Below are 23,549 nucleotides of genomic sequence, written 5' to 3'. Positions count from 1 at the left end.
GACCAGCTGAATACATAAACAGTTAGGGCTTCCACTCAATGTGCAGCTCGTATGTGATCACTGGAAATGATTCATGCAAATCTGTGCCCGCTTTCCAGGCAGCTGCCATGATGCCTTCATCCCACACCAGTCCCAGCTGCCATTGTAATTCACTGAAATAGCTCAGATGGAGGGGTGGCTTCTTGGAGATAAGGGCTACCCCTTGCATACATGGCTTCTAACACCAGTGAGACACCCCACCATTGCTGCAGAAGAGAGATACAATGCCAGCTATGGAGCTACAAGAGCCACCATTGAGCAGGCAATCGGCATGCTGAAAATGCGATTCTGCTGCCTGGATAGATCAGGTGGTGACCTGCAGTACAGGCCGGAAAGGGTAGCTCGCATTGTTGCTGTCTGCTGTGCTCTGCACAACTACGCACTCAGTAGTGGGGAGGCCTTGCAAGATAAGGAGAGACATGAGCAGAACTCATCCTCGGACGATGAGGACACTGAGAATTTACAGCAGGAAAGGCACATGGGAGGACAGAGAGCATCCAGGCACCGCATGCAGGGCGAGCAGCAAGCTAGGGATGCACAGCAGCGCCTCTTTGATCAAAGGTTCTCCAGGCCATAGGAACCACCGTGGGCTCCGTACGCCACACAGCATCCTCTGCCTCTGCAACATCTTTGCGTCCACCGTTACTGGCAGCAGAATACTGAGCCATTGTCTATATTATTGCATCCGTGGAGACGCACATGAGTGATACTGGCATGGCAATGATATTATTCTATACATTGGCGTTTCTGAAAGGCCAATGATGTAATGGGAGGAGCCACGATCGGTACATGCTGGCGCATTTCATTCACGCAGTAAAAGCAACACACGTATTCATAGATCGATACAGCACTGAAACAGGCCCTTTGGCCCACCAAGTCTGTGCCGACCAACAACCACCCATTTAGACTAATCCTACATTAATGCCATATTCCCTATCACATCCCCACCATTCTCCTACCACCTACCTACACTGGGGGCAATTTATAATGGCCAATTTACCTATCAACCTGCAAGTCTTTGGCTGTGGGAGGAAACCAGAGCACCCGGCAGAAATGCACAAGGCCACAGGGAGAACTTGCAAACTCTGCACAAGCAGTACCCAGAACTGAACCTGGGTTGCTGGAGCTGTGAGGCTGCGGTGCTAACTGCTGCACCGCTGTGCCACCCACATGTTAGTGAAGACGATTTTGTTTTCGGCCTTTCTACATTGTTGTGTCACCCATGCAGACCCATTTGTGTCATGATGCATTTTGGAATTGCTTGCGGATACTCCTCAGTGGTGTCACTTCTGCACTAGTAGCCGGACTGTAGGAAGGCTGCTGATATGATAGCCCTTTGGCTGTGGATGACTTTGGCGGTCGTACCCTGTGCGCACGAGGCCTAGACGGGCCTGGTTGGCATACCTTTTGACACCGGATGGCCCCACGGCTACTCACCTCCTCTGCCATCTCCAGCCAGGATGCCTTGTTCAGGCGGGAGTGCCTCCTCTTACCATCGCTGGTGAAAAGGACCTCCCGCCTTACCCACACAGCCTGGGGGAGAGTGACCAGGGACCAGGGACCCTTCGCTGAACTGTGGGGCCACCCTAGAGTACCCCTCTGCCATCCTCAACTTTTTGTGTGGTCCTTTAAATGCAAAGGTGACTCCACTGTGTAACTGCTGTAACTTCTGGCTGCAAGGTTTGTCTTGCACATGTTTGATACCAATGCAGGACTAGTGAGGAAATCTGTGCTGTTGTCATGGTTTTTCAACGATTACACAGTGACACATGTTCACGAAACATTTTTTGAAACAAGGAGCATACAGGAAACCATTTGAAAATCCAAGTTATGTGAATATACCTGCTGAGATTTTACTTCAATAATTGAGAAGCCTTTTTTTATTTGTACCGAAAATGCTATTATTTTGTCAGTCCAGCAAAGCCTTCACAAAGATTCACAACTTACTATTTGTGATTGCCAAGTTTTTCCTCAGTCATGAAATCTATTCTGTATTCCAATATTGTGCACTCTCCTTTTCAGCTCCAAAGTTTGAATGGCTTGCCTAATACCCTGTTCAATTCTGTACATAACCAGTATCGTTTATACCAGTCGTAAGTTTGAACTGGTGATTACTGGAAGCCTCCATCAAATTACATCACATATGGTTACATCATTCAAATAATCTACATTCAAACAGCAGAAGCAATTAATTCAACTTCATTCATCTGAATCACAACAGTAATAATTCCATAATTAAATATTTTGAAAATCCTATTTGCAGATGTAACTGAAGCATAAAACCAAGCAATTCTATAATTAAAATTTGATAATTTAAGATTAACTGGGCTTGATCAGTTTAAATCTGAATAGCTTTTATTTCAAGAGAGCTGCATGGATGGTGCAAGTTGTACATTGTGCTTTTACAGAGTATTTGAACAGCATTTTTATTTTAGGATGAGATGTATTTTGAAATTGTAACTCAGTCCTATGTAGCTGAGAATGTTCTTTGGATTGTATTATTTCAAGTGTTTAATCATTAATAGGTTCTGCCTCTTCAATTTCGATTCCCAAGAATATTTGGTAAAACTGTCTGTATTTTATTGAAGTATTTACCTATTTCAAATAAACAGGTTTACACTGTTGTTAAAAAAGCAGACAGTAAAATGTCATGTAAAAATCCTTTGTCTATATTTTAATAAGGTTGTTAACCTGTTGGTTTAGCAGGTCAGTGCTTCATTAAAATAGCAGAGAGGAATTTTATATGAACATGTGACTGATATCATACAGTGTAATTTCAGTCCATAACGGTTTTTGCTAAAATCCAAGTAAATTGCAAATAAATGTAAGAAAGTCCCATTTCATTGGAATCTTATTTTAAAAGATTGCAAACTTGTTGAAATTTTTGATATGGCTTGAAGTGAAGAACTGTTTAGTTTAGCATTTTATTATCTCTTGAATCAAAAAAGTTCAAAGTTGAATAACTGAAGGTCTTTAAAGAAATTTTTTTTAAAGTTAGTTCAAGATATTGACCCTTTATTATTAACAGCAATATTGAGCAACCGACAATTTATTATACCATTCCTCTGAGTGGCACTTTTGTACAATAATGTTTTAATTAGGTCTTAACTTTTTCCCATCTGTTTTGTTTGCAGCTACAACTGACAAGTTTTTAATTAAATGTAATATTTCATACATTTCCTGCAGAATCTATCACTACCCTTTTTATTACAGAAGAACAGTGTAGAAACAGCAATTATTATGAGCTTGTAAGAGAATTAGTTGGAGCATTTAAGGATGGCCTCTGCAATCCCTATTTTATTGTAATCTTCTTATTAACTCCTTATTGTTGAAAGGAATTAACAGCCAAGAGTGTAAAAAATCCTTTTATTCTTGCTTGACCTGGGCACTGAACTGTTGCATCTTTGACAATAATACAGGATTTGCCTGTGTTTCCCACAGAGATTTGTGCAGTAGACTGTAGTGGCCATGGAATCTGCGTTGGAGGCACCTGTCGCTGTGATGAAGGCTGGATGGGCAGCATCTGTGATCAACGAGCATGTCACCCACGCTGCAGTGAACATGGGACTTGTAAGGATGGCAAGTGTGAATGCAGCCCTGGATGGAATGGAGAGCACTGCACTATCGGTAGGACTTAAGAAAAGCATGTTTAATCTATTTCTGCTACTTAGTCTAGCATAAGAGGTTTTTTAATGGGATTTTAAACTCCTGTTGTGAATTTTCAATGAGTAAGTGTCCTTTTGTAAGCAGAGAGGGGAAAACACTTTGGCCATTTCATTGTTAAATTTACTTTGTGGTTTGCAGTATAGGAAGCCCATTCTATCACCCTGTAGTTCAAATTTCTATTCATAAAATGGCAGTGTGTTTTAATTCTAATAAGCAAATTTGCCATTAATTGTCAGGCATTGCCTATTACCAGGGATGTAATCAGGGATGTTTAAAATTTCAACAGTAGTAAGAGTTCCCCATGTGTTTCTTTGCAATTATTGTATTTTAGATCAATTTAGATCAGAATTGATCAATTAAAAATGTTACAACTTTGTCAATTTTATTAATATTTTAATTTCTGGAGGTAACTTTGAAGCCAGTTTTTGCCTACGGGACAGTATCTGTTCTGTTTAAACATTGCACTGATCTTATTCCATGCTGTCAGTACCTGGCTCTAATTTGTAGGTTCTAAGAACATAGAGAGCAAATGTGCATCTTAATTGAATTTCAATACAGGATCTTCGTTTCAAAAATAATATCTATTGAACATTGATGATGACAACCTCACTTGTGTTAGGTACATTTGTAACGTATGAACATATGAGACTTTGCAGCTATAACAAATATCTATTGGTTGTTCATAATATTATGGGATACTTTTTTAACCTCATACGGTTCCATAGATACAAGATTCTCTTTGATATCTTGCTTTTGTAGCCATTGTAGATAGTAGAGTCCAGATCGTATTAGGAGGCTGAAATATAAACAGAGAAAGCTGGGAATACTCAGCATGTCATGCAGCACCTGTGAAGAGAGAAACTGAGATAGCATTTCAAGTCTGTGACTTTTCGCAGAGCTAGAAAATGCTCCAGATGTAATAGGTTTTTAAAAAACGTAAAGGCAGGGGCAGGAGGAGAGGAGGAAGGAACAAGAGGGAAGGTCTGTGATAGGGTGGAAGGCAGAAGTGATTAAATGACAAAAGAGATGATAGTGCAAGACAGGAGGTGGTAATGGGACAAGAAAAGGAACAAAAGAAGGATCTGCAAATGACACCAGCAAGACCTTTACCAGCGCTTGCTGCCCAAAAAAATAGAAGCAGTAGTTATGATCTAAAATTGTTCAACTCAATGTTGAGTCTGGAAGGCTGTAAAGTGTCTAATTGAAAGATGAAGTGCTGTTCCTCAAGCTTCCATTGAGCTACATTGTAGCAGCATAGGAAGCCGAGGGCAGAGAGGTCAGATTGAGAATTCAAATGGCAAACGAGCAAAAGTTCAGAGTCACACGTGTGAATTGAACGGAGGTGTTCAGTAAAGTGATCACCCAATCTGAATTTGGTTTTCTCAAAGTACAGGAGCCACATCATGAGTATTGAGGGATTTGTAGACTGGAAAAATATTTTGGTCAAGGTGTAGATGAACAGAGAGCCAGTGAAGATTGAACATACACGATTCTGAAAGGGCTTGACAGGGTAGACACTAAGAGGCAGTTTTCCTTGGCTGGGGAATCTAGAACATGGGAGCACAGACTCAGGATAAAGGAGCGATCATTTAGGACTGAGATGAGGAGAAACCTCTTCACTGAAAGGGTTGTAGATCTTTGGAATTCTATACTCCAGAGGGATGTGGATGCTCCATTGTTGAGTATATTTAAGGCTGAGATAGACAGATTTTTGGTCTCTCAGGGAATTAAGGGATATGGGGAGCAGGCGAGAAAGTGGAGTTGAGCCAGAAGATCAGCCATGATCATATTGAATGGCAGAACAGGCTTGAGGGGGTGTGGTCTACTCCTGCTGTTAGTTCTTATGAAAGGATAAGTGACAGGCGAGGGAACATCGTCCAGCTAGAATGGAGTAGTGGAATTATGCAATAGTTGATGTTTTTGTAGCTCAGGAATCTGGCAAGGAGGCATTAGAAAAGTTAAAATTTTAATAAGGGTTTCAGTAACATTAATGGGAATGGAGATGGGTTTTTTTTTAAGGTATAAGTAGGAGGTCTTACTGATTGATTAGATGTGAAATTAAGCAGGACATGGAGATTGTGAAATATTGGGTTGACCTTGTGTGGGCATCCAGGAAAAGGAATAGAATTGGGGACCAAGGCATGGAGCTTTTGGCAGGGTACATATAGGCAGTTTTAAACTGCCAAATATTCTGGCTCATCCACGACTTGATGTTGGGCAGGTAGTTGAACAGCATACTGATAGTCATGGAATCAAGTGTGGTGTAAGAGAGGTAAAACTAGGTATCATTAGCATACATATGAAAGTTGACCCCATATTTCTTGATAATATCACTGAGAGGGAGAATATGGATAAGAAATAAGGGGGAGCAAAGTGAACTTTTGACGGTGCAGGGACAGGAAGGGAAGCCATTATTGCAGGAAGTGTGCCGGTTTCAGTGAAACAGGTAGGAATGGAACTATTTGAGAACTGTACCACAGAAGTGAAACACAGAGGTGAGGCATCACAGGAAGATGGTTGGTCAACCATGTCAAATGCAGTACATAAGTTGAGAGAGGATAATGCACCTCAGGCACATTGAATATCATATGTGACTCTGGCCAGCTTTTTGTGCTGAATTACTTCTAGATTGTTAATATGTCACTTCTCTGGTAAGGTCAACCATTGTCCCCCTGAGAAAGAATATCTTTAGAATCAAATTTTTCTTGATCCAGTGAAATTAGTCAGACATAATGCTTTATAAATGGCCACATCCTTTAGAAGTAAGAATACATTTAATTCATTAAATTCCACACGTGCTGCAAGCTATGAAGAAAATTTACTGCTTAAATTGGTTTTTGAAATTTGTACAGAAAGAGCATAAGCATTAAATATTTGAAAAATTAAAACTGAAACTATGGCCAGGAAATTCTTCAAAGCTGCTCCTGACCATTGTTACTTCACCAGAATGCGGCTCAACCTCTGTTTACATGCAAGCAGGGTTTCTACCATACTTCCAGAAAAGTAGCACTGGTAGAACTGCAGCAGCTCTGAGGAATTTCCCAGTTTATCTTTGAATAACTTCATTGTTTTAGAGAAGTATAAGCCACCTTAATTTTATTTCTTTACCACGTCCTATAAATTTAGTTCTAAGTCAACATTCTAATGAGGATTAGCAGTATGTCAGCCTTTAAAGAAAGAGTCCAGTGAAGTTGTCCAAGTTATTTTTGTGATGTTAAATGCCACTTTATCCCACATGTGTACCATCTGTCCCAGCTGCACAGTTTTGTTTCATTAGAAACAGTTGGTTGCAGTGAAAATTCTAAACATCCTTTCAGTTATTTTACCTATCTTCTTAGTTATTGTAAGTAATATTCTCCTGATGTCATACAAAGTTCACTAAAATAATCTATTAGTGTTTACCTTATCATGTTCTTGAAGTCCTCTGTGAAGCCATCCCATGGCCTTCTCTGCTGTAGTGAAAAAGTCTGTAACTTCTGATTTGTTTGATATTATTGTTGGAATATTTCACGATTCCCAAGTGAATAGGAAATTTATGAAGATTGACTCATATGTCAAAAGATCAACCTTGGAACATACCAAGGAGAGGCACGTGGCTTCTCCTGATTAGAGCATTATCTCAGTCTGAAACCAAGGATATTTTAATGCAAAGTAAGGATGACTCTACCGTAGGTAAGTAATCTTTGTGGTTAAAAACAAAATAATGGAAAAATATTTACTCTCATTGCCACCTCTAACTGTATTGCTTCTTTCTATTTGTGTTTTAGTCTTTGCATAGATGTTTTCTTTAGCTCTTGTTTTTCTGTCTGTGTCAATGAGCTGGATTTTGGGTAGCCTCTTGAGGCATGGTTGGAGGCGGGGGAAGGCCACTGAGTATTGCGACGGGTGGCGGTGGAGCGTAAGCCCATCGCCTCCCTGCCACCAAGTGATCATCCCAGAGGCTGGATAGGCTGACAATGGCCTTCCCAACCAGAGACCAATTGAGGCCCTTAAGTGGCCTATTAACGGCCAATTAAGGGTCTCTTCGCGCCACGGCTAGGTTCTTACCAGTAGCGGGGGAGTCTCTGCCATGCGGGGAGGTCACATTGTAGCACGAGGCACCCTCCCTGTCGGCTTTGGGGGCGTCACTCCTCCGTGGACAATTTGTGGCCCACGGAGGACCCCCACCGGGAACCAGTTTACCCCTCCGGGGCCCCCTTCCCACTGAACTACAAGACCACCCCCAGCCCCCCTTGCCGGGGCCTTCTGGACTGGCCCCGGCAACCCTACCTCACCTACCTTATGTCCGGGGTTCCAGCGCTGGACCTGGCTCAAAGGCCTCTGCAGTATCGGCAGGAGCCACCACTCCCAGTGGCGCTGCCAATACTGCTGAGCTGCTGGCCCTCTGGTTGGCCGGCAGCTCCTGGAGGCAGGATCCCCGTTTTTAAAGGGACGGGGATCCTGCCTCCTGGAACTTTGATTTAAAAAGACTGGAGGATCGCTACGGGCGGGGGATGGGGTGAGGGGTGGAGGGGGTTGGGTGGTGCAGCGAAAATGCAGAGGCAGGGTTCCCCCCGCCTTTTCAGCCTAGCGCCAGGAGCCCCATCTCCTACACAAAATCCAGCCCAATCTGTCACTAGCTTTACAAATGGGCAAAAATACATCACATTTCTGAAGCATTTGCTTGTATTTCTCCTCTAAATCAACATAACATGTTGGTTCTGTGTAAATGAAATTCCAAATGAAAACTAATGGTGATGCTTAAATCTGAAAAAGATTAATATGAAACTGGCTGTTTTACTTAACCATGCCATTCAGTAGCATCTTGTTGCTAAACCGTTTAACATGTAGCAATTTCCAGAGGAGTGGATCATTTATTTTTAGTATCATGTTCTAATCTATATATCTAATTTTCTTCGAAAGAAAGAACTGTTCACTGGCATGATAAAATCTTGAAGAGAACCTCTATGGGTTAAAGAGTTAGATATGCAGGAAGATTGGTGTTCAAAAGAAGATTTCTGCTTTTTCTTTCCATTCAAATTACACCCTAGTTGAAAACTAAACAATTTAATAATCAGTGATTCTGAATCTGAGGGAACAAAATCCACAAAGCTTACCAAACACAAAACATAACAAATATTACTTATTAGGATTTAATTTTGATGTACGTATGCCTAATCTCGATGTTACTTTTGTATGTTCTGTTCCTCTTCTGATATCCTTAATTGCATTGGAGTAACATTGGAACAAGAGTAGGCCATCCAGATCCTCAAGCCTGTTCTACCACTGAATTAGATCATGGATGATCTGTACCTCAACTCAATTTACCCACCTTTGTTCCATTAACCTTGATACCCTTATCTAACAAAACTCAATCAATCTTAATCTTGGAAAATCCAATTGACCAAGCATCCACAGCATCAGGGAGAAGAGAATTCCAGATTTCTACAAAAAATTATGTGAAAAAGCACCTCCTAATTTCACTCCCAAATTGTCTAGCTTTAATTTTAAGATTAGGGGCTGGATTTTCAAAGGGTCATGGGGTCAGGACCCTGTGTGGACATGAATTGAAAATCGCAGTCCTGGAGAGCATCTCCGGAACCTGACATCTCTGAGACAGTCCAAAATTTTCAATGTGAGGGTGATGGGGAGGGACTTTGGAAGCCACTCGCCTCCAATTGAGGGCCCATTAAGCTCATGAAGGAACTTGTTACAGGCTAATAGCAGGTGGGGACTAACTTTATTTCTGCATGATGAAATGTTTTGGGACCATGGGGATCTTGCGCCAGGCCAAGCGCAGCATATTTTTTTAAATTCTGGAAGCGTTGCCTCACCTCATTATTCCTCTGGCCTTCTATGGAGCTGCCTGCTCTCTTCAGCAAAGCAGTGGCAAGCCCCATCATGGCTGCAGGCAGCTCCCACCTCCTCCAGATGCTCGGCACCTGTGAGTTCTGCACTCGCCTCCTACCCAATTAGGGCATTAACGTTCAAAATTCATGTCGGTTTAGCGACGCAGCTCAAGTGCATGGTCAGGACCCGGAAATCATCCACATGTTGGGTTCCCGACCCCATTTTGAAAATTCAGCCCCAGGTCTCCCTACTATGGATTCCCCAGTAGAGCAATAGTTTCTCTGTCCCAAATCCGTTTATCATTTTAATGACATTAGATCACCCTTAAACCATCTGAACACAAAGGAATATAAACTAAGCTTATGCACTCTGTCCTTATAATTTAACCTTTAAGCGCTGGTATAATCCTGGTGAATCTGTGCTGGACCCACTCCAAATCTAATGTATTTTCCTGAGGTTTGGTGTCAAAAACTGAACACAGTTCATTCAGATAGAGTCTGATCACGTCTTTATACAGCTGAAGCCTTACTTCCTCCCCTTTATATTCCAACACCCTTGAGCTAAAGGCCAATTTTGAGTACATCTCTCCCAAATTGATGTGATCTTTATGGCTACATGGAATAGTAACTTCAAATTCAGGTAGGATATGAAGTGCTTTAAAATCCTTATCCATATGTGAGATGTTGGTTCTGCTAACACTGAATTTATTTTTCTCTGGTTAAATAGATTGGTACATTCTGTACTTTTAAATCTTTGCTACTAGGCTTTCATAACAAAATTTTAATGTGAACTATTGGGACTCATCGTTCACCTTTCCATTTCCACCATTCAAAAACATAAGCTATTTCTATACTATGTGCTCGCTCCTGTGTAATCATCACATGCATCGATATGATGCTTCTGCTGATTCCCAATGCTCCAACAAATCAACTTCAAGATCCTTTTCCTTGTCTACTAATCTCTCCGCAACTTTTCATCATCAAATGTAAGCCATCATCTCTGGCATACATATCATCCACAATCTCCGCTTCTCTTAAACTGCTTGTTTAATTTGCTTGTTCCTTCAGCTTCAACATCAGAGATGATCGCTTACACTTGATGATGAAAAGTTGCAACAAGCAAATTAAACAAGCAGTTTAAGAGAAACGGAGATTGTGGATGATATGTATGCCACAGATGGATCACATACATTTACTTGGTTGTTCCAAAAATGTGCCTTAAAGAGAAATAAAGAATTTTATTTTTCTAAAATGATTCAGACATAAAAAGAAAAATATAGTTGGGAATGTAATTTTAATATTTAGAATCTTGTGGAAAGCCACGTATAATAACAATATTTGAGACATGTGCAAGTTATTCAGATTTCCTACATGTAACTCAAGTCAAAATTTCACTCCAAATCCTGAATTGCCTCCATGTAAAATATACGTTTTTTTGCCACAAGAACCTTCAAGTGTTTCTTACATTGTACAGTGAAAATACTTTGTATCATCATTGATCTCAGTAGTTTGTGCTTGTAATATTGGATAGCATCTATCTCAGTTTTAGTCAGTTGGGCATTTCTTGTTGGTGAAGTTTTCGTGGCAGTGAAATGCCACCACCTGATTGTAATCTCAACCTTGGGATCCCATTCACATTTTTACTGCAGTGAAAAATATAAAAACAGCAATGAGGATAAAGCAATACCACCTAAAAAAAAAATGGTGCAAAACCTTTTTTATCCCCATGAAAGCATTGTTGTTTCTTGACATTGTTCTCCTGGTGTATATATCCTACTTTCTCTTTTGTTTTGTAATAATTGATTAACGTCTAATGTCTCTTAGCTAGTGGAAATGTTCTTATTTCGACCTTCCTGAATGTCCTATCTGTTTTATCTCTCAAGCTCACTATCTGGATAAGGTAGTGAAAGGTATGGTTTTCATTCCTATGTCTTTAGTAAACTGTTCATCATGTGATTTAAAGTTTACCTTTTAGAATTTCTAATTCTGTCACTATTGCAATAATTCTTTATCAGTCTGATGTAGTCCACTTAGGTTTTTACATTGGTTGCAGTTGTTATACTGGATGGTCTGTTGCTTTAGATTACTGTAATTCAGACATCTTATTTTTATTGGTAATATTTAAGAGAAATGCAGTTGGGAATGAAACTGTTTATGCACTGGACCATCATCCAATTGACCCAATATTTGAATCCATTTGAATTACATTTAAATTACTTTTCTACTCAAGCTCTCCCTTAGGAACTCATTTAGGTTCCCTAAGGGAGAAAGGGAGAGGAAAAATTGCTGGGGTCATTCCTGCCATATTCAAGTACTCTAATTGGCAGAATGAAAGTAGTTACAAGTATATCTGTAGATTTTGATTGTTCTGCTCTCCTGACAAAGCTTAATAGACCCATGCATCTAAGGTATGAGAACAGGGAGAGAACAAGGTATAAGGAAACATTCTTAAAATAATTACATTGTAGAGGGATGCAGCTCACCCTGTAGTTGAAAGTGTGAGTACATTCAAAGGCTGACATTGGAGCCTACCAAAGTATGCAGGTGTTCAGTGTTGTTATTTTCATGTGTGGTTCAACAATTATAATACATGCATGTATGTAGCATGCCAACAAATTAAAAATAACCTGTAGGACTGGAGGTCCATCCCACCTGCCTCAAACTTCAGGACTTTTGCTAAACATAAGCTGTTTCTCCAGCATTTGCACTTGATCAAAGAACAAAGGTGCTATAGACCCAATAAAATGTTGTGTTAATGGTGAAAAATTTCACATTCACTTTAGTGAAACCTGTATGTAGTTATATAATCTGTCAACTGCAGTCTCGTAAACTACTTGATTTACAAAAATATTCGTTGAGCTTGGTTTTGATCAATTATTTCAAACTCTATGCGCTTAATTGGCAAGCAAAAGTACTATCCCGCAGTCAGAAAATGACAGAAGAACACACCTAGAGATTGTCAGAGTTTCCAGTTCTGGTGCAAGAGTTGACCCCAAAGTTGACCCATCTCTCTTTTTCTCTATGCTTTCCATCCTGTTGTGTGCACCAGCATTTCTATATTGATATTTTATCTCCATCGATATCCATTGATGCCTGAACAGAATTAGAGAAACATACACAACTGCAATCCTCAAAATAGAGTAATAATTGCAGTACTCTAACATTATTGTGATATTGAATTCTGCTTGTTGCTACTCAAAATAACTATTCAGTCTGTTAGCTGCGAATCTGCTTAATATTTTTATGAATAGTTTATTGATGAATGAAAATGGCACAGAACCATGCAAAACACTGTAACATAGTGAAAAAAGAACATTGTGTGTGTTTTGTTCTGAACAGTAGCATTTGGAGGCTTGAATAAGGTATGTTGCATCTTAACGTGTTTGGGGGCTAAACTGGACCATGTAGCACCCATTTTTAAGGCACTATGCAGCCAATCAAGAGTCGAAAATGGGGTCCGAGATATGCACACACATTTCCGATGGGAAGTGTGCAGGATGCCATCTTGGTAAAGGAGTTTGCATGCATGACGAACAACTGCCAGCAGTTTGAAGAGCAGGGAGGTGATGGTACAAGTGAGTGTGCAATTCTAATTTGAAGCCACTACTGCCATTTTGCAACTGCACACTCCAGAGAACACCGTGTCTTAACCTCGCACAGGTGAATACAATGTTAAATGGAATAAAAGAAACCCCCCCCACCCACCCCAATATCTCTATTTAAAGGGATCATGAAGTACTTACAAGTTAGTTGCTGGATTATTTCTTCTGGCTGCTGATTCAATTGTATGTGTTTTTGGAGATTTCCTATACTTGGCTAAAGTTCGAATACTCTACACAGGGTGGTCTATTTGGCCTGTTTTTGGTCATATAAAATGTGCAGAAAGAAGTTGCTTCCAGACATGGGTGGCCTTGTAGGGCTTCCTTTAGAAATTTGACATTACTAGGAGAATGAAGCGAGGCCCCGCAGAGTAGGTTATGTTGCTAGAGGAGCTGAGAGCAGTGGGAAGAAAGAGGATGGCTCTCAACAGAATGGCATAGCCACTGATGGTCTTCAAGTTCTCTTACCTCAACTTCAGCGACAACCAGTGCATAATACATCTTCATTTCACTCATGAGTCCATTCAAGTTTCTGCTGGAGAGCTAAGCAGTATCTCACAGTTTGCAGTAAACTGCTATATAAGGGAGATCACTGCAGCTCTCCATACAAAGAGAAACACATTCACCTAATTCCCTCTTGCCAGGCACAAGCAGGAAGAGCAAGCATCAAGTTTTGCAGGTATTTCAGGTTTCGCCATGATGTAGAGTGCCATTGACTGCACACATTGACTTGTATGCACCTCATCTGAACTCGGCCATTTTCAACAACCAAAAAGGATTCCATTCCTTAATGTGTACCTGGTATGTGACCACAGGCAGTGCGCCAGGCAGGTGAATGCCCATTATCATGGCAACATTCATGCCAGTGAACAGTTCATTCAGTCTGCTGTAGTCCTCTGTGCCACTTGTATTTGAACCACCATGACAAGTGAAAGGCTGGCTATTGGTGACAAGGGTACCTCTCAGGAGATGGCTTATGACTCCAGTCAGGAACCTATGCACATGTGCACAACTGACCTACTAATGAGAGCCATGTTTCCACAAGGAATATTATAAAGCATACCATCACCATCCTCATGTAATGTTTCCACTGCCTGGACCACTCTGGAGGAGCCCTGCAGGTACTTAGCGAGCGGGCATCAAGATTTGTGGTAGTATGCTACCTGCTGGAAAACCTGGCCATTATGAAAGAACAGCCTTTGCCACCATCTAATATGAGAGAAACAGAGGCGCAGGAACACAAGGAATAGGAGGAGGAAGAGGGAGGACAAAAGGAACTGTAGGAATAGGTAGGGAGGCTACAACGTAGACAACCCCTTTCTGCATGGGCTCTATGTGATCAGATTATTCAGGAGTGATACTAGTAACCTCAACCACAACCCCCCATTCACCAACAGTTCCACACTTCTTACCTTTCCTCTATCATTTACTATTACTGTCCTCTTTCTGACACTAGGATAAAAACTACCATTCAAATCCAATTTTATAAATTCACTCATTAAATAATGCATAGAAAACTAATCACACTTGTGCATTCACTTTTTTCCTATCTTCCATGTGCCTTTGCCTGTCCTAGTGCTCCCTTGAGGTGCTTCCCCAGTGGTCACAACATGGGTGGTGGAAGGCTGCTGGCCTCCAATTGAGAACACTGCAGATGGCCTTGGAGGGCAACCTCGAGCAGCTCTGGGCCTAGAGGTCCCAGCGGTCTGGGCTAGCTGGCTGATGGGCCACAGCAAGGTACTGCTGGAGTGGCAGAGTTAGGAGCAGGAATGCTGTCGTCCTGAGAGAGGACAGCAGGTTCCTGTTCCATGGAACACTGCCATTCATCTGTGGCAACACCTCAGCAATCCTGCTGATATGTTGGAGAACAGATTGAAGGACTGCTGTAATGCCCTGAAAGACTGTTTGAACAGTAGTATCCAGAGCCACAATCACAGCAGTCTGAGATTTCAATATAGCACTCAGATATTTGAAGAAAGCTATTTGTGCCGCATTGCAAGTTGTGATATTGGCCATCAGATGCCACATTATGCGCGATCTACAAGTGTGCTGATGGAGGTGATCACCCATTCCACATTGGAACGAATGGGTTCCATGCTCTGTGAAAAGCCCTGTGCCAAGTTGGCACTGAACACCTCCATAGTCTTTGACATTGGGCACAGACTTTCTAGCAGGCTTTCCAGTGCACCAAGCATTTGATTGTGGACACCCATCAACCTTTTTCTGTAGCCTGGTCCCTCAAATTCCTCACTTGAGTCCTCTGCAACATGACTAGTGTCCGACTTCATCCTCTGGCAAGCTGCCACCTGTGCGCTCCTTTTGAGTGTCAGTCTCTGAGCTGCTGGATGCAAGTGAAAGATCGAGTGATGGTGACTCTTTATTTTTGCTCTCTTCCTCTTCTGACTAGGAAGGTTCCAGTTCTTGAGAATCTGAAATGAAAAATGCACCAGGGCTGTTTAGTTGTCAGGGAAGAGAAGAAAGTAAGAAGTGCATGCTTACACTCTCTGCAGCTTTTCAGTCAGAAGTAAGTGTGGGATGAGGGAGAAATGGGAAAAGAGCAGGAAGATTAAGAATGCAGAGACTTTCCTTATCAATACCTCCAGCACTGCCAGTGCCCACAACCTCAGCAATTTCCTTCCCAAGACAGCCAGTACTATCTCCTCTATGGAGGTTAAAATGTGCAGGTGAGCTTGTCCTCTCCAGTTCTTACCTGCTGTTATGCGCACCTTCTCCTGCAAGATAGAGGGAAGTGTGTTAGTTTGGGCTGAATTTTGCCACCAGTGTGCCAATCCTGAGAGCAGGATGAACTCCAGGTCAGCCACCTGGAAAAGCAAGTAGCAGCACGTGGGACGCTTCCTGGAGGCGGGCAATTAAGAAGCCACTTCCGGGAGCCCCATCCATTTCGGGATGGTGGCCACGTTCCAGCTTCAGGAGGTCCAATCAGCACAACCTTTGGAGATGGCCACCATCTGCCTTCACAGGTTGAGCGATACCTGGTCATCAGCAGGAGCAGCTGTGATGCCATGGAAGCATCTTCAGTGGAAGTGAAATGTCTGTCATTGAAGCAGGGCAAGCATTAGCAGAGACTTCAGTCTCCATCAAGTGGCTGCAAGGGCATGCCTACTGCCTGGGAATAGATCCCCTTTGTGAATTACTGCTGGCAAATACATTTAAACCCTCAAATGAGTCACAGCTTGGAGCTCCAGCTGCAAAGCCGCCTCTGATCCATTTCCAAGCTCCTGACACCATGGGAGGTCCGTGCATCCCAGGAAAAATCTCTTGAGGCTTGGAAAATTGCATTTAAGTGGCTCATTAGCAGCCTTAATTTGTTTCCCACCGCTGCCGGGTGGGTTACTGTCGAACCCGCTAGTCCACCTCCCAAGAAAAGTGCACAGAGGCAGGAATGCGTTGAGGAGTTGACCCGACGTAAAACTTTCCAAATTTCCTCACACCCCCACCTCCAAAGCTGCCTCTGCAGTACTGGGAAAATTCTAACCTGTGTGCCCTGCAATGTATTTGGATGATGGCTATCATGGTTGAATAGCTTTCAGTGTGTGAGTTGTGGGTGTGAGGGTGAGGTATAGCATATGAATTGAAGGGTTAAGTACTGATTGATGGAGATTGTCAAGAGGTGGGTGATGGGGATGTAGTGAATTGAGCAGTGGATGAGGCTAGTGGTGCAGTTAGTAGGATATGCCATTTGAGGATTGAATTCACTCACCTTGACAACTCATATCAGATCGTTAAATTTCTTCTTGTACTGCATCCATGTTCTTGGAGCAAAACAGCTGGCATTAGCAGCACTGGAGCATCTCTGCATACCTAATCCTCTCTCTTTCTTCTCACTTTTCCCTCATCCCACAACCTCTTTGCACTGCCTTCTGAGCATATAGCTCCTGGACCTATTGCTACCAACAGGTACAGGACCTCTCTCCTCCTCTCCACATCCTGCATCAAAGCCTCCAGTGCATTATAGCAAAATATGCGCTCTCACATGTTCAGCCATTCTTCAATATATTAGAGCACAGATTCAATTCACAAAGGACACACACCACTTTTTTCAACCACAATGCTGCTCCCCTTTACGTATTGCAGGCTTCTTATAAGTAGCAGTAGCCACCCACAATATTGGGCCCCTTACTGATGTATGCAGTCAACGAATAGAACAGGCTGCATGCAACAATCATTTAATACGGCAGGTAGCACCAATTTAATGTGCTGCCTGCAACGCAATGAGTGGGCAGGGGTTAACCTCATACCACAGTCCCCATGTCCCTTCATGTTTTATTGTTGTGCATTTTACAATGAACCATCCTTTCTCAAGTTATATTTTGGAGATAGCCAGTTTCTTTCTCAAGAGAAAGCTGGTAATTACTTGGAGGTACAATGATGCAAAATACGAGTATTAGCAAGAAAAGATAACATGAAATAGACCTGACACACTTGGAAATAATTTAAGTTAATAGCTTTACTGGTACTGTCATTTCTTTGAACAAACAGTGCAAAAGCATTGCTCTCAAACCACTATAATAACAAACATCTGAATGAGCTAAACTGCAATCGCAAATATAAGTTATGCTGTTGTTATTTCATTCCTCTGTAGTTTGCAATATCAAATGTAAAGTGAAGCATTGTAAGAATACATGACCCGTGCGATAATTTTAAGAATAATTTTTGATGTGGAAAGCATTTTTGTAGTTTATACAACATTCAATAAATTTACCTAATTTAGTGATTTCCACATATCAATACAACTTTAAAAAAGATGCTTGTTGAAGTGATTTTATCTATTAAAATAATTTGGGAAAGTATATTTTATCCAAAAATTATAAAAATGTTGCCCCAGGAACAGATAGTGATGAAAACAGATTTGCCCTGAGGTAAAGTTAGCATTTTTATTCATGAAAGAAAAAAAGCTACAATTCCAGTTTCTTGTAGATGTTTAGCAATGCAGCAGAAATTCCATTATACTGGAGAGACCCTTTGGTAAATTCAGGAATTTGAGTATCCCAAATCTTGGCTTTACATGTGTGATGCAGCAATGCGCCGATGCAGGAAATAACAGGAAAAAAATGCCTAAGGGGCTCAAAGAGGAATTTCCAGATATTTTCCACCGAATTAGGATGTGTTTCACCTATCTCAGGAGATTACAGGGCTCCGGCTGGGGTGGGGATTATATTATTGCGATGCACTATGCATCACAACTCCATTGGACAAGCACCTATTTTCATATGCTCAAGGAGATGGTCATGACTATAGATAGGAGAGTTTATGAAAGGTAAAGTAAAGACAGGAAGTACTGGAAATACTCAGCAGGGTTGCCAGCATCTGTGGGGAGAGACACAGAGTTCAGACCCTCAACCCCAAGTTTCTCTTCAAGATATCCTTCTTTATTTTTCCTTCCTTAGCCTATGTAGCAAGTGACTTCTCACCAGTGATTTGATCTCATCTCAACACACATTCCCCTCTCTCCTCCAAATTCATTGTCCTCTTGTTCTCTCTAAACCTCAACTTCCATAAAAAGCAAAATGTTGTGAATGCTGGAAATCTGAAATAAAACAAAAGATGTTGAAAATAATCAGCAGACCTGGCAGCATCTGTGGAGAGAGAAACAAAAGTTAGTGTTTCAGATTGATGACCTTTTGTCAGAACTGATGCTATAGATGAAATACAGATAACAAAAAGTTGTGAAATAAGGCTAAATGTCACACAAGGTTTTATTCTGTAAAATTCAGGCAGGTAATTAGTATTATTAATCAGATCCAGTCTGCTGTGAGTTGTGAGTCTTAAGTGAATATCACTGAACAATATCAATACTAGGTAGTGAGAAAATGTACTTCTCTGTGTTTTCCATTATATTACTAAGATAATATGCATGGATTAGTCCATGGGATTGTGATATTATAGCTATTATGGAAACGTGGTTGAGGGATGGGCAGGACTGGCAGCTCAATGTTCCGGGGTACCGATGCTTCCGGCGTGAGAGAGGTGGAAGTAAGAGAGGAGGGGGAGTTGCACTATTGATTAGGGAGGACATCATGGCAGTACTTAGAGAGAATATCCCGGGGGGAACGTCCAGCGAGGCCAAATGGGTAGAACTTAGAAATAAGAAAGGGGTGATCACTTTGATGAGATTGTACTATAGGCTCCCCAATAGTCAGAGGGAAGTGGAGGAGCATATATGTAGGGAAATCACAGATAGGTGTAGGAATTATAGGGTTGTAATAGTTGGTGATTTTTAACTTCCCCAATATTGACTGGGACTGCCTTAGTGCTAAGGGATCAGATGGGGAAGAATTTGTTAAGTGTGTCCAGGATAGTTTTCTGAAGCAGTATGTGGATGGCCCTACTAGAGAAGGGGCTACACTCGACCTCCTCTTAGGAAATGAGGCTGGGCATGTGGTTGATGTGTCAGTGGGGGAACACTTTGGGACCAGTGACCATAACTCTATTAGCTTCAAGATAGTTATGGAAAAGGATAGGGCTGGTCCTCAAGTTGGTCCTAAATTGGGCAAGGCTAATTTCAATGGCATCAGACAGGAACTCTCAAATGTTGAATGGGAGAGGTTGTTACAGGTAAAGGGACATCTGGCAAGTGGGAAGCTTTTAAAAGTGTGATAGGAAGAGTTCAGGGCCGGCATGTTCCTGTTAGATTGAAGGGCAAGGCAGGCAAGTTTAGGGAACCTTGGTTGACGAGGGATATTGAGGGTCTGGTCAGGACAAAGAAGGAGGCATATGTCAGGTACAGGCAGCTGGGATCAAGCGAGTCCCTCGAGGAGTTTAGGGGATGTAGGAGTACACTTAAGGAAATTAGGAGGGCGAAAAAGGGCCATGAGATTTCCCTGGCAGGTAAGATAAAAGAGTAAAAGGAGAGAGTAGGTCCCCTTAAGGATCAGTGTGGAGCCACGGGAAATGGACGAGGTCTTAAATGAATACCTCTCGTCTGTATTTACCATGGAGAAGGTCATGGAAGCTAGTGAGTTCAAGGGAGGGAACAGCGATATCCTAGAGCCTATCAACATTACAAAGGAGGAGGTGTTGGATGTTTTGAAGCGCATTAAGGTGGATAAATCCCCAGAGCCTGACCAGGTGTATCCTAGGATGCGATGGGAAGCAAGGGAGGAGATTGCTGGGGCCCTGGCAGAGATTTTTGTATCATCGTTAGCCATGGGTGAGGTACCGGAAGACTGGAGGATAGCTAATGTTGTGCCTTTATTTAAGAAGGGCAGCAAGGATAAGCTAGGGAACTACAGGCCGGTGAGCCTTACATCAGTGGTGGGAAAGTTATTGGAAGAGATTCTGAGAGACAGGATTTATATGCATTTGGAAAGGCAAGATCTGATTAGGGATAGTCAGCATGGCTTTGTGCTTGGGAAATCACGTCTCACGAATTTGATTGAGTTTTTGAGGTGACCAAGAGGATTGACGAGGGCAGGGCAGTGGACGTTGTCTACATGGACTTTAGCAAGGCATTTGACAAGGTCCCGCATGGTAGGCTGGTCCAGAAGGTTCGATCACATGGGATCCAGGGTGAGCTAGCCAATTGGATACAAAATTGGCTTGGTGATAGGAGGCAGAGGGTGGTAGTGGAGGGTTGTTTTTCAGATTGGAGGCCGGGGACCAGTGGTGTGCCGCAGGGATCGGTGCTGGGCCCTCTGTTGTTTGTCATATATATTAATGACTTGGATATGAATGTAAGGGGCATGATTAGTAAATTTGCAGATGACACCAGAATTGGTGGTATAGTGGACAGTGAAGAAGGTTGTCTAAGGTTACAAGAGGATATAGATAAACTGGGAAAGTGGGCAAGGGATTGGCAAATGGAATTTAAAGGAGACAAGTGCGAAGTGATGCATTTTGGGAAGTTAAACCAGGGCAGGACATATACAGTGAATGGCAGGGCCCTGGGGAGTTTTGTTGAGCAGAGAGACCTTGGGGTGCAAGTACATAGTTCCCTGAAAGTGGCAAAACAGGTAGACAGGGTGGTGAAGAAGGCGTATGGCATGCTTGCCTTCATCGGCCGGGGCATTGAGTACAAGAGTTGGGACGTCATGTTACCGTTGTACATAACGTTAGTTAGGCCGCATTTGGAGTACTGTGTGCAATTCTGGTCGCCGCAATACAGGAAAGATGTGATTAAGCTAGAGAGGGTGCAGAACAGATTCACAAGGATGTTGCCTGGTTTGGAGAGCTTGAGTTATAAAGAGAGATTGGATAGGCTGGGTCTGTTTTTCCTGGAGCGAAGGAGGTTGAGAGAGGACATGATAGAGGTATATAAAATTATGAGAGGCATAGATAGGGTAGATAGCCAGAGTCTGTTTCCCATGGTAGGGGTGGCTAGAACTAGAGGGCATAGCTTTAAGGTGAGAGGGAGGAGCTTTAAAGGGGATAAAAGGGGTAAATTTTTCACACAAAGAATAGTGGGTATCTGGAATGAGCTGCCAGAAGAGGTGGTGGAGGCAGGAACAGCAGCAACATTTAAGAGGCATCTGGACAGGTACTTGAATGAGCAAGGCTTAGAGGGATATGGAATTAATGCAGGCAGGTGGGATTAGTATAGATAGGCATTATGGTCGGCATGGATGCGGTGGGCCGAAGGGCCTGCTTCTATGTTGTACGACTCTTTGACTCTATATTTACTGATTCAGATACTGTACTTAGATTGACAGAATGTGACAAGTGGAGTTCCCCATATCTGTACTGATATCTCTTTTTTTTTACCAAACTTATTCATGTATCAATAGATGAAGGAATAAAGAGTTGCATAGTCAAGTTTGGAGATTAGCCTAAATTAGTAGGCACAGTCAGTAGTACGGAATGAGAGCAGGATTTTGCAAAGGAACACAGACAGATTGAGTGGGCAAAACTATGATAGATGGAGTTTAGTGTGTGGGAGTGTGGAGTCATCCACTTTGAACCCAAGAAAGATAAATCAGAGTCTTTTCTAAATAGTGAGTTAATAGGAAGTGTGGAGGAGCAAAGAGATTTGAGATTCAAAGTCACTTAGAAGCTAGTAGACAGATACCAAAAGCAATCAAAAGGGCTAGACACTCAGCTTATGTTCATACTCGCACATTAAGGATTGAAATAATCAAATTTGGCCCTGGTGTAGATTTTCAGTCACAGACATATAGGCATACATATTCAGTTATTGTAGATGAAATTATTGGATTAGTCCAGTTCCCATGGAATACTTACTTTCATATATCGCCTGAGAAGTCTGGAGCTGTGCTCCTGGTCACTGGTATCATGTTGGTGAAGGAGGAAATAATTTCCTGAGCTTCTGTCTCCTTGGACCTTATGGGCACTCCCAACCTCTCAATTTCATGATCTTGTGGGAAGTAAGACTGCAATGGCCAGAATGCCTTCTCCCACCGCTAGCATTAACACAAGATCTGCAGAGTACGGTACACCTTCATATGTTTACAAGTAGACACTTAACTAATGTTCATACATGTACATTAATATTCAAAATAATCAAAATGCACTATTTGGCCTTGTAGGCACAGGCCTTGTTTTGCTGATTTTAAGAACACTCAGTAATCTGGGGCAGCATAGATGGGTGATACCCAATATATGGTGCCTTTGCCTAAGTTTCTCTCTGCCATGCCTCGGAACTTGGCATTTCCCAAGGGCAAGAAAGAGAAAAATCTGCCTTAGAAGGCCTATTTTCATATAAGGGACTGTCATTTTTCTGGATTTAGTTTTACTATTTTTTAGCATGTGGCCTTACTCTTCTGGCACCTTCTCTTCCACCAAGCCCTTCATCCTGTTACACACCTCTTGTCTCTCCTTTAAAATCCGCATTGTCAAAGGTCCTCCAAGTTTGCACCCTCAGCTCCAAGTTTCTCCTCAAGATATCCTTCTTTATTTTTCCTTCATTAGCCTCTGTATCTAATGACTTCTCACCAGTGATTTGATGTCATCTCAACACATATCCTCTCTCTCCTCCAAATTCATTGCCCTCTTGTCCTCTCTGAACCTCAACTTTCATAAAAAGCAAAATATTGTGGATGCTGGAAATCTGAAATAAAACAAAAGATGCTGAAAATTCTCAGCAGACCTGGCAGCATCTGTGGAGAGAGAAACAAGAGTTAATGTTTCAGGTTGATGACCTTTTGTCAGAACTGATGCTATCGACCTGAAACGTTAACTCTGTGTCTCTCCCCACAGTTGCTGGCAGGCCTGCTGAGTATTCCAGCACTTCCTGTTTTTATTTTACCTTACAAAAACTTTCCTACCTATATTCATGGCCATCTCCTTGAGTTATCATCTCACATGACCTCTCAAGCCTACGGTCCTGATCACCAACAAGGCCATATTTGACCTTCCACATCTATGTACCCTCTCCATTACTCTCCTAAAGGTAGTGATTCCATGGTTGCCCTCCAGAACACATGGTCAAAATGACAATTCT

The 23,549-nt window shown here is 42.0% G+C and overlaps 1 protein-coding gene across 1 annotated transcript in view; it reads left to right on the top strand.

Annotated features, from left to right (window-relative positions):
* Nucleotides 1-23,549, top strand: part of tenm4 (teneurin transmembrane protein 4) — a 537,020-nt gene that overhangs the window by 342,119 nt on the left and 171,352 nt on the right. The window contains exon 12 of the mRNA XM_068033916.1: nt 3,481-3,666. Coding sequence (XP_067890017.1) covers nt 3,481-3,666 — 186 coding nt within the window. The remainder of the gene's footprint in view (nt 1-3,480; nt 3,667-23,549) is intronic.

Source organism: Heterodontus francisci, chromosome 6, assembly GCF_036365525.1.
Source record: "Heterodontus francisci isolate sHetFra1 chromosome 6, sHetFra1.hap1, whole genome shotgun sequence".
NCBI lineage: Eukaryota > Metazoa > Chordata > Chondrichthyes > Heterodontiformes > Heterodontidae > Heterodontus > Heterodontus francisci.
This window is presented reverse-complemented; position numbering and strand designations above follow the sequence as displayed.